General features: G+C 37.2%; 1 protein-coding gene across 2 annotated transcripts in view; it reads left to right on the forward strand.

Moving 5' to 3' along the window:
• MLO4 (Seven transmembrane MLO family protein) overlaps positions 1–12,045 on the forward strand; it is a 48,014-nt gene extending 35,969 nt beyond the window's left edge. The window contains exons 13-15 of one of the 2 annotated variants that reach the window (XM_077384588.1): positions 4,199–4,266; positions 8,525–8,585; positions 11,342–12,045. In XM_077384588.1, the coding sequence (XP_077240703.1) occupies positions 4,199–4,266; positions 8,525–8,585; positions 11,342–11,575 (363 nt within the window). In that variant the 3' untranslated portion in view covers positions 11,576–12,045. The remainder of the gene's footprint in view (positions 1–4,198; positions 4,267–8,524; positions 8,586–11,341) is intronic. The other variant, XM_077384668.1, reaches the window with a different exon arrangement.
• Positions 12,046–12,254: the final 209 nt, after the last annotated feature.

A 12,254-nucleotide genomic window follows, 5' to 3' on the forward strand; every position in this document is an offset into this window, starting at 1 on the left:
AAAATTGTCATTTGTATTTTCATTTTTGCTGAAATTCAGTTGTAATGGGGGCTATAAAAGGCCTTCCTTCCATCTTTTAGTTCAGTTTTTCATTCACGTTTTGAAATTGAGAGAGGTCTCTGTACGAGGGTTTTTCCAATTTGGGGAGAATCTCAGATTGAATGTAAATCATCTACAAGAAGACTCCAGGAGCTGAGATTCGAGCTTCTCCTTCTCCTCTGCTGTAAGACACTTTCATTTTGCAAAGAATTCTTTGCATTGTAATAGATCTAGATGCCCCACCGTCAGCTCCTTGATTGTTCGTGAGCTCTCTGCAATTGCTTGATGAAGATAAGCATATGGAGTTTAAGAAATGACGAGATGTATCAAGTCTATGCATTCTCTGTTTGAACATAGAAGATCTCTTTGCATCTAATGCTGAAATTGTCATTCATTTTCTAAATTAAAAGTGAGCTTCTATCAACTTGATTTTATTGTCCTGATCTCTTATAATTGGCATGGATTCTGTTTGTAATTGGATCATTATCTCAGGTTTGCTCGGTTTTGGATTGAGTTGTAGGAACTAGTTTCAATTTGGAATTAGATCTACATTAGGTTCTTTTCCTTCAACTTGAAGAATGAATTTTCAAAGATTGTTAGCATGTGTTTCAGCTGAAATTTAATAGAATTTTGGAATTTTAGATGTGATCCTTAGTTGTGACCTGGAATTTCAGAATTTAAAAGAAAACGAACACCAATTCGTTTCAGCTTGGGCACTTGTGCAGCTCCGTTGAGGGAAATCTCTCACTTGGATTCTAGATCTAACCTGGAAACCATTGAATCCATTCCAAATCTGATCCCTAGGTTCATTGGCTGCAATTTAATCATTTTTTTTGTAATGTCGAACCGGTCCTGGAAGTTTGGATCAACATAGAAACTATAATCTGTAGATGACCTTCAACTGTTTGATGAAATGACAACAGCTTGGGACTAGTGTTACACGAGCCAATGAAAGCTTGATGTGAACTGTTGATCATCATTCCTACCACCTCACCTGCATCACACACCTTTCCGCCCGAGGATCAAGCTTATCCCAGCCAGGAGAAAGATTGTGTACGAAACAGACACAACCAAAAACTCGGGGGCTAAGAGGGAAGGGATCAGCTCCAGGGTGGAGAATTGAGAAGGGAGAGGAGCCATCCAGCACAGAGGATGGAAGGCGATTGGCAAGGTAGCATGCTGTAAGAACCGCATCACTCCAAAAGGACATAGGGACGTGCATCTAAAAGAGGAGATCACGTAATGTCAAGAAGATAATAGATTTTCCTCTCAGCTACACTATTTTGCTGGGAGGTATAGGCAGGGGAGGACTGATGAATGATGCCGTGGGAGGAGAGAAAGGTAACAAACTCAGTAGAAAAGTACTCACGGGCGTTATCAATGCGTAAATATTTAAGAGTGCAGTTATATTGAGCAGTGATCTTAGCATAAAAGGTGCAAAATGCATGAAAAATCTGTGACCGATCTTTTAATAAATATAACCAAGTCACACGGGAGAAATCATCCACAAATATGATAAAATATCTGTATCCAGAAATAAACATAGTCGTCGAGGGACCCCACACATAAGAATGCACTAAAACAAAAGGACACGAGACTTGACTAACGACCATGGCTTTAAATTTCGGCCGAAATCTACTGAAACCGAAATTTGGCAAAATTCCAAATTTCGGCCATTACCAAATTTTGGCTGAAATTTCGGAATTTCGGTAATTTCGTTCCAAAATTTCGAGAAAATGACTTTTTTTTTTTTTTTAAAAGGTGTTACAAAATTTCGGTCGGAAATTTGGTCCGGGATTTCGAACTGAAATACGAAATTTCGGATTTCGGTGGGGTCTGAAATCTTTACCAAAACCGAAATTTAAAACCTTGCTAAGGACCCTAAAGGGAAAAGACACACGATGGTGTTTCCCAAGCTGACACGATTCGCAATCAAAAGGCTGAAGAGGAGAAGCCACAGTAGGTATCTGCTGAAGCTTCTGGAGAGGAGGTGGCCAAGACGACAACGCCACAAGTATGAGTCGACGGAGCTGTGCAAAGCAACACGGGGAGAAGCACCGTCTAAATGATATAGTCCATCCACCTCACGGCCCGAGCCAATCTGCCTCCCAGTCGTGAGATCCTGAAAAACACGGTATGAAGGAAAAAATCAAATAGAGCAGTTAAGATGCTTTGTAAGTTGACTAACAGAAATTAAATTGAAAGGAGACTTAGGGACAGAGAACAGAAGATAAGGTGAAATCAGAGTGTGGAGATAGATTACCAATACCAGTGATGGGGGTAGAGGTCCCATCAGCTAAAGTGATAGAGTGAGAAGCAGAAGGAAATGGTGAAAAATAACTAAGTGAAGATGCATTACCAGTCAGATGGTTTGAGGCCCCTGAATCAATAATCCAGGAGCTGGAGCTAGTAAGGAGAGAGGCCGGTGAACTACCTAGCTGAGCAAAACCTACAGTAGGTGGACGACTGTTGAGACGAAGGCGCTGTAATTCATCGTAGTTCGTCCTGGAAATAGTCATAGTGTCAGTCGGAGGGGCGGACGAAGCACTCCTAAGAATGGACGGGGCTGACTAGGCATCAAAAGGACCAGCAGCAGTAAGGTGGGGTTAGGGTGTACGGCGTGGGTGTGAGGTACGGGTGGAGAGAGGGTAAGGGGGAAAGGGGGTTTGGGTGTGGGACGTAGGGATTGATTAAGAAGGTGGAGAATGTAGGGTTTGATGGAGAATGTGGAGAATATAGAGAAGATGGAGATGGATTTGATGGATTTGGCTTTGGTGGAGGTTGGAGGAGATGGATTTGGCTTTGGTGGAGGTTGGAGGAGATGGATTCTTCCGATTGTCCCCAGGGATCGGAAACCTTAAGGCTCTGATACCATGTTTTGTGAGAGGAAAAGAGAGAAAATAGTGAGTTAGGGAAAACTCCCCTCACTAATGTATTTATATAAAGAGAAAGATAAGTACAAAGACAACTATGCCCTCCTGCTTATTACATATATCCAACACATACATCCTTAGAATAATGCTTTTTAAACAAGTTATATTATAGCATCTCTAATATTCCTTATTATAGGGAAATGATTTCTGCGCTCCAGTGTTTTGATAAACATGCGCTCTACTTGTTTGTCGTGTAGCATTGTCAGAGGATATTACGGTTCTCAAAAAGCTCTTAAAAAAGCGCATGGTTATCAAAACACTGGAGCGCATAAATCATTTCCCTATACATATAGGGCTGATTTTTGGTACACACCCTATCCATGGAAGGGCCTTCCAAATGAATGCTTTGGATCCCCCCAAAAATGTGGCCCTCACTATGGTTTGTGCAACCATGCACAGATAAGCTATCTGTGCAGCTGCACACAAACAATATATATATATATATATATATATATATATATATATATATATATATATATGAGAAAACGGTTTCTACACACATGTGTAGATAAGTTATCTACACACTAGCTGAAAATACAGTGGGGCCCACATTGTTTGGGTGATCCAAAGCATTCATTTGATGGGCCCTCACATAGATAGGGTGTCCATAAAAAATCAGCTCTATAGGATCATCCCAACCCTATGATTTGTGGAGGTAAAATGGACGTGTATAAACCTTCACAAATCTGTCCATTTTTTGCCTCCACGGTTCGAAGGGTTAGGATGATCCTATGGAGCTGATTTTTTGTGGACACCCTATCTATGTGAGGGCTAATCAAATGAATGGTTTGGATCACCCAAACAAAGTGGGCCTCCACTGTATTTTATGCTAGTGTGTAGAACTGTAGATAACTTATCTACACGTGTGTAGAAACCGTTTTCTCTCTCTCTCTCTCTCTCTCTCTCTCTCTATATATATATATATATATATATATATATATATATATATATATATAGACACACACACACATATAAGTGTCTAGAATACACATTTTATGAGTGTAAACACACAAAGACAGTGTACATAATGTACTATATCTCCTATAAAATATATTTATGTCCAACTCTCTTTCTCCTTTTTTCTTCCTCTTTACTCTCTACACTAGAATTCCACATGTGCAAGCCAACTTTGATTGCTCACTGCTCAAGCCATTTTGAAGGTTCTTTCTTATATTGCATCCCTTGTTTGATTGCAAATGTGTTTCTAACAAGCTATTTTTTTCCAGTGGGGATTAAAGACACAATCATGTTTCATTAAGAACCATTTAATGGTTGTCATTCGCTTGGTTTGCGGGTATGTTTCTTTACTTCCTTCTGTACATGTGCATCATGTGTTCATATAAACATAACTGTTCTTTTGCATTAGTAGAAAGAATCACAGGAACTAATGGCAAACCACATTCTTTCCAACACTAGTTATATGGCATGCAAGAATGTGGCTTGTTCTGGTTCTAAAGTGGCATGCGTTTGTGTGCATTGACCTATTTTTTAGATAAAAATTTCTATGGAAAACTGATCACTCAGTTTTTGGTTGTCTTCTGTTTGTCTTTTATATTTGTGTTAAGTTGTGTCTGTGCTCGTCTTGATAGTGAGAATCAAATTTAGGTTTTGCATTAATCTCTTTTTATGATCCTTTTGAGATAGTATCATAGTTGTGATCGGTTCGTTTTTCTTATCTACAGTTACCTCAAAAAATGTGTCATTCTTCCAAGTCATTCCTGTGAAAACTCGCTTATGAAACTTAAACACCATGTCTGTTCTCAGCTCTGCAATTGATAATTGCGTACTATGTCCTTACTGTTGAAGCATATAAATAGTAAAGATGGAGGGCTTTTCATAAGTGATTTTTTTTGTCTTAAGTTGGATTTAAGTTAGATGATAAATCATGTATAAAGGGCATTCAAAATTTCAAATATTTTTACTTCTAGATTTGTGCAATTTTGGCAATTATTTAGTCATTAGTTGACACTTTATTTGGTTCCCAAATATTCCATGCCATGTCAGTTGAAGGCTTGAGTTGAAGTACCCTAACCCATCAAGTTCGAAGATGGCTTAGAATTGAAGATTCTTGCCAACTTAATTTACAGATTTTCTTCAAAGCACAAGCTAAACACAACATGTTCTTTGTACAACGAGTAGCACCCTCTATAATGAGAAGTGAAAACCCTCCGTGTCAATGGATATGTTTTTTAACAGAAATTACTTCACAGATTTTTACTCTTGGGTATAGTAAGTTCTCTATAATACAAAACTTCCCAAATAGAGCCTTACCCAAAACCGTTATTGGAAACATGGTTAGATGATTTTGGACTTGCCTGAGTCAACCTAGCATGGTTTGCAAAGCAAGGCTTGGTTAGTTGTTTTGGGGGGGAGGGCGGCAGGGATGATATCTGCAGTACCCATTGACAATAATGGCCACTACTTGTGTGAACTTTTGTAAGCTTGGTAAAGTTTTTCTATAAATGGTCATAATACCCTTTGTGAAACCAAGAGAGGTGAGGAAAAATGGAGAGTCAGATTATTAATTCGTCCAGGAACTACAGCGATGTGGCCTTGCTGTAAACCCAATTGTGAAGGGGCCGATTCAAGATAATGAAACAACCTATGATTTGTGGACACAGACAGGAGTGTCGCCTGTCGACACGGCAAACCCTCAAAATTTAGAAAGGGGGACAAGGGTAAAATAAGAGTTTGTTTAGGGTTTTAGGTTTATGGGAGAGGATACAACAACAAATATTAGTTAAAGAAGAGCTAAAATAAGAGTTTATAATAAAAGAAGACTTAATAATAAAAGAGGTAAACACAATATTTAATAATAAAACTGAATGTCACACTTGGCACGGTACAAAAATGTGTCCACATGCCCACATTAAGTGTAACACTTCTAGCAATGCCTAAAAGTGTCCAAAGGAGTGTTGACACGGGTGTTGTGTCGAACACGACAGGACACGTGTGTCGTAATAAATTCAAAGTGTATGCAAAATCTTACAAGCACGAAGCGGGTGCGGGAACGGGAACGAGGAAGCGTGGGGGTCAAGAAGAGTCTAAGTTTGGAAGCGTCATGGGAGCGTGTATGTAATATTTTCTTTATATATCTTTCAAAATTCAAGTACATCATAAAATAGTAGTTTCTCACCATTTTCATTTGTATCTTTTAAAATTTAAATATATCAAAAAGCAGTAATTTCTAACCATCTTCATTTCTGTGCACTCATTCCTCGTGCCTTTTGAAGATACACAAGCCTTTGTGCCTGCTCCAATCAAATACTTTGAAGAGTTGGAGGAGTTTGATCCAAGAAAGTTGGTGATGGTGGGACTTATAGAGCGGAAGCAGGTTTGGAGCGTTATGGGAGAGGTTCCTATCTCTTTAGGGTCGCGCTCCCTGGAAGCTCCTTCCTAAGGAGTGCCGAATCGAGGTTTCTAGTTGGGAGCGGCACCCCGAGGGAAGATTCCTGCTTCTAAGTGCAAAATCATAGGAAACAACCATTTTCCAAAAACAATGTCTACTATTTCTATTATTATTAAGTATGTTTTTGTTGAAGTCATGTGGATCACTACGGCACTTCTGACGACAACCATGCACCGCCTGTGTATGCGTTCTCGAAGGCACCCGTCTCTTTCAAGAGGATTCACGGCATGTCAAGCCCAGGTATGGTTCTTCGCTTTGCATCGAATTAAACCACATGCTCCACCGCTTGTGCTGGCACCCATAAATTCCTTCGAGCTTCATTCTTGCGAACGTACTCCCCATGCGGGATACTTACTGTGTTAGCTACAACATTGCACGGTTGATACGCTGGAAGTAGTCATGTGGATCACGTTATATTTATGTCGAGACAAAATACTAACATTATGATGCTAGCTTTTTATTTGGATGATATTATTGTTGCAGGCAATTATTAGAGAGATATTGATTCAATAGGGAGATACTTATGAGAACATGTTTATACCAAAGATTTAGTGCAGTTGAGGTAGTTTCTTAGAATCAAAGTAGCAAGGTCAAGGTTTGTAATCAACTTATCACAAAGGAAGTATGTTATTAACTTATTGTAGAGGTATGTTAGGATAATTTTTTTGATACTCCTATAGATCCTAATATCAAGTTGTTAAAAGATAAAAGAGATATGTTTGAGGTCCTAGTAGGTATCAATGCCTTGTGTGAAGGCTTATTTTCTTGAAGGTTACATATCTTGATATTACAATCGTCAGTGCTGGGATGCAATTTGATGCATTCTGAGATACCATGGTGCACTAGGTAAAACAATTGTTTTAAGAAGAATAAACACTTGAGAAGGGAAAGTTTTTCTAATATAGATTAGGCAGTATCACCTTTTGGTAGACATTCAAATATGGGCACCGTACTTGTGGAACATCAAGAAATAGAGTGTGCTTGCTTGTTCTAGTGTAGAGGCAGAGTATCGTGTGCTGGCTCACGCTGCATGGGGGTTGATATGGTTGAAGACTCCTATGGAAGAGATGAGTTTTGTGGTTGGAAATTCAATGAAGATTTTTTTTGGTAATTAGGAATCTACTTACATTTCTAGTAATCCAATATTTCATGAGAGGAAAGAGCACATTGAAGTATATTGTCATTTTGTTAGAGAAAATGTCACTAGAAAATTGATATCTACTCCTTGTGTGAGATCTAGCAATGCATTAGGAGATGATTATATGAGTCGTCATAGCAGAAACGGCAGCTATAGATACAATTCTCACACCTATTTTTGGAAATGCTCTTGAAGGGATGGAATCCATACATATTGTAAAAATCAATCAATAAGAGGTCATTAGAGGACAGAATAGATTGTCTTTTGTCCATGTGGAAAGTGGTAGATATCATCACTCATCTTGATATTTCAATGAATCTATTCACAACTTAAGCTGAACGTAAAAGGAGGCCAAAGGAATGTTCCACGGTGGGCCCTACCATGCCTTTCCTTTTTATAGAGGTTGAATCAATAATCCATTGATGTCTACAGATTAATTATGTGAAATCAGTACGTGGAAAACGTACACAATAATAATATAGATTGCTGAAATCCTATAAATATGATGTTTAATGGTGTGTTGTGATTGCTTTATACGTTGCAAGATTTAGAACCATCCTTGGCCTTGGTCTGAAAAAATTAGTGGATATTATAATTGTTGAAGAGTTGGAGCAATTTTCTCGATGTCTGTAATCCCAGGGAATAAGAAACATAAATTACTGAAGCATGTCATGGCCTGTTTATAACGAGATTTATTGTGAAATAGCAACTAATATGTGCAAGTATAAATTCCTTAAGCCACATGGAGTTCATATTTTCAGTGGTCAGAATTTAAGAAACTGATCGTCTGTCATGTTTTACTTAAATCTCTGTAAATGCTAGGACATCTTCCGGCTTTAGTTCTATAACTGATTACTTTTCATTTTGTTAGAACTCCAGGGGAACAATATGTCTCTTGGACAATCAAACTTGTTAAGAACTTAAGATCTTGTATTAGTCCACAGCTATGGGCAGTGAACTGCTTGAAATGATACTAAACTTCTTTCAACTTGTTGATGCATGCAGGGTAATTGTTCAGTTCTGGTGCAGCTATAGCACAGTACCTCTTAATGTGATTGTTACGCAGGTCTGATTAAATTCCAACAAAAAACACTATTTTCTACATATATGAGCTTTTTCAGTTTATAATTTTTCATTCTTCTCTTTAGAATCTCAGTGCTTGAGAAGTAGGAAAATGTACTACTTTCATATGACTGCAAAATAGCTTTTCTTGTCAGGGTTGCTACTCTGCAAAAGAACTTACAAATATAACAGTCACAACTCTTGATATATATTTATATAGAGAAAACGGTTCCTACACATATGTGTAGATAACTTATCTACACACTAGCTTAAAATACAGTGGGGGCCACATTATTTGGGTGATCCAAACCATTCATTTTTAAGGCCCTCACATAGATAGGGTGTCCACAAAAAATCAGATCCATAGGATCATCCTAACCATTCGAATTGTGGAGGCAAAAAATGGACTAATTGATAAAGGTTTAAAGACATCCATTTTACCTCCACAAATTGTAGGGTTGGGATGATCCTATGAATCTGATTTTTTGTAGACACCCTATCTATGTGAGGGCCTTTAAAATGGATGGCTTGGATCACCCAAACAATGTGGGCCCCCACTGTATTTTAAGCTAGTGTGTAGAGAACTCTCTACACATATGTGTAGAAACCGTTTTCTCAAATGTATATATGGGAAATATATATGAGAAAACGGTTTCTACACACAAGTGTAGATAAGTTATCTACACACTAGCTTAAAATATAGTGGAGGCCCTCATTGTTTGGGTGATCCAAACCATTCATTTGATTGGCCTTCACATAGATAGGGTGTGCACAAAAAAACAGCTCCATAGGATCATCCTAACCCTTCGAACCGTGGAGGCAAAAAATGGACAGATTTGTGAGGGTTTATACACGTCCATTTTACCTGCACAAATCGTAGTGTTGGGATGATCCTATGGAGCTGATATTTTGTGGACACCCTATCTATGTGAGGGCCAATCAAATGAATGGTTTGGATCACCCAAACAATATGCCCTCCACTGTATTTTAAGCTAGTGTGTAGATAACGTATCTACACTTGTGTGTAGAAACCGTTTTCTCAATATATATATATATATATATATATATATATATATATATATATATATATATATATATATATATATATATATATATGTTTCTGATTTTGATCTTTGAGCTTACTTTCACATGGTCTCAAAATTTAGAGCGAAAGAAAATCCATAAAAAGTAAGAAATCCAGTTCATGGGTTAAAAGCATATCAATCAACCATAACCAACACCATGACTTCTAATTCTTCTTCTTCCCTTGAATATTAAGATGGATGAGTAAAAGAAGTTCAAATGAACAGTTCCATTCTTGAAACAAGTAATGATTTCTTTTAAAGGTACTTTTCTTACGATGGAGCTTGAAATCATTCGTCATGTTATGCTTGAAGAAGTCTTGAGATCCCCTAGCAAAGCTAAGTCGGGTAGTGTCTCTTATTAGTATATATACTTAATTAAAGGTATAGTTACCATACTTCTCTTAATTGGACAACTTTACAACATAAACACTTAAGGTTAGAAGTATAAAACAATATAAATAGATCGGAAACAATAGTGAAATGACTAATATCCATTTTCCATTCAAATCCAATAGTTTAAATAAAAACTCCTTGATTAGTGATTCAATAATCAGAATATGAATAGTTTGTTAACAAATTGTCACAAGTAAAATTATCCATTTGCTAACTAATCTCAAAAATAATCAAAGATGCAAGTTCAAAGTCTCAAACTTGAATTGAAAAAATATCAATCATGCATAAAGTTGTAAATCATCGTTGTCATCCTCATTTTCGTCGATGTTTTCCTCGATATAAGTAATGCCCTCTTCGTCATCCCTACATTCTGACATATAAACAAATTCTTCTTCTTTATCTTGCCTCTTGTCTTTACCCTTCCAATTGTTTAGGTCCTAGAGGCTGTAACATAAGTGGACATCAATATGATATCAATAATTCATGTTTGCATATTTTAGTAAAAATTAATTCATGAATACATCATGTTTATCAATTAAATATAATCTTATGCTTTTAATTTTGTTGAGACTGTTGAACAGAGCAGGCATCTATCTCATCTCTTGTTACTCCCACCATATAATATTTACTTATGTCTTTCTCCGCGGTGTCTTCTAGAAGATCAAGAGGATTTTGTAGCTAGGGTTTTATTTTGTATGTTTTAACATCGACCCCAGCACTTATAGACCCACAAACTAACCAATCATCTCTTGTTACTCCCACCATATAATATTTACTTATGTCTTTCTACGTGGTGTCTTCTAGAAGCTCAAGGGGATTTTGTAGTTAGGGTTTTATTTTGTATGTTTTAACATCGACCCCAGCACTTATAGACCCATAAACTAACCAATCATCTTTTGTGATTAAAGTAGTCCGATTTGGTGAATGGAATGATTTACGATCGAATTGCATCGTAAATCATATGATTCATACAGTTTCCAATTCAATATTGTGATTCGAAACGATCTACATGCGATTCTTATGATATTCAAAACTTTGCATAGACCAACTTGAACAAACTTTGAAGCTTATATTGATTTAACTCTTGCACTTCCCACCTATCATTATCATTCACGGGCCAGGAGGCATAATGTAATGTTGGATTTACAAAATCTTGTCAAAAATTAGATAAACAGTTCGCCATCTCTGCTTTATGAAAGTTCTCTCTAAATTGGACGATGAATCCAAGACAAGTATTTTGAAGACAAACTTGTAATGCAACCTTCATTCTCAATGTTTGCAGATGGGGTCCAGGTGTAAGAAGGCCTTGATCGCTGAGAGTGTCAGAGAATCCCTTCATAATTGGTGCAAAAGAGTGAAGGAGAAATCTAAGCGTGATTATTTGAATTCCCGTCTTGGAACTACAAGATCGACTTGTTCATTAGAGTCAGTGATAGATGATGAAGATGAAATAATTACAGCTGTATCAGGCACTTTGTCTCGGAGCTCTTCCATGGCCACAGTGAGATCAGTCTAATTGGAGTAGGTTCTTGGAGATTCCGTAAAACAGAAGGAAATATATGTGACCTCTGATCTATCCTAACATGAAGAATCCTTGCAACTTTCACTCAGCTCATCTTACTCAACAGATTATCAAGGTAAAGTCTCATCTTCTTCATCCATTTGAGAACACAAACATAACTTTCAGCGGTCAAGGAAATCAGTACAGATGATATCGAGTTCACGTCCAGAAACAGTTGATGTAGAACATGGTAGAGAGTTAGTCATTTGAATGTCTGTATCTTCAATGGATAATTGCTGGTGAAGAGTCTGAAGACCAAGGATTTATCAGAAAGAACCATTTCTATCTTCTCGTATTATTTGTGGATAGTTTGACAAGAAATTCCAGTTGAGTATTGATATGAAAAGTCGTAGGTCATGTTTGACTGTACTGAACAATTTTTCCTGAATTTTTTTATGAAGATCATAATTTCTGAGGTTTTCTAACCCATTTTTTCAGGTAGAAGTTTTTTCAGGTGAAAAGTTTTTACCAAAAAATATTGAAAAAACCAACTAATGCTAGTGTTTTTTTTTTTTTACTTCAAACTCTGTTTCTTTTCTTTCTTTCTTTTGTTTTTTTTTTTTGGTGGGCAAGCTGGGGTTACTTCAAATTCTGTTTCTTTGGATGTAAAATAGGCGTTAAGTGTAAAACCAAT

Source organism: Tasmannia lanceolata, unplaced genomic scaffold, assembly GCF_043159265.1.
Source record: "Tasmannia lanceolata isolate RefF3 unplaced genomic scaffold, GAP_Taslan_0.1 ptg000002l, whole genome shotgun sequence".
In the NCBI taxonomy this organism is placed as follows: Eukaryota; Viridiplantae; Streptophyta; class Magnoliopsida; order Canellales; family Winteraceae; genus Tasmannia; species Tasmannia lanceolata.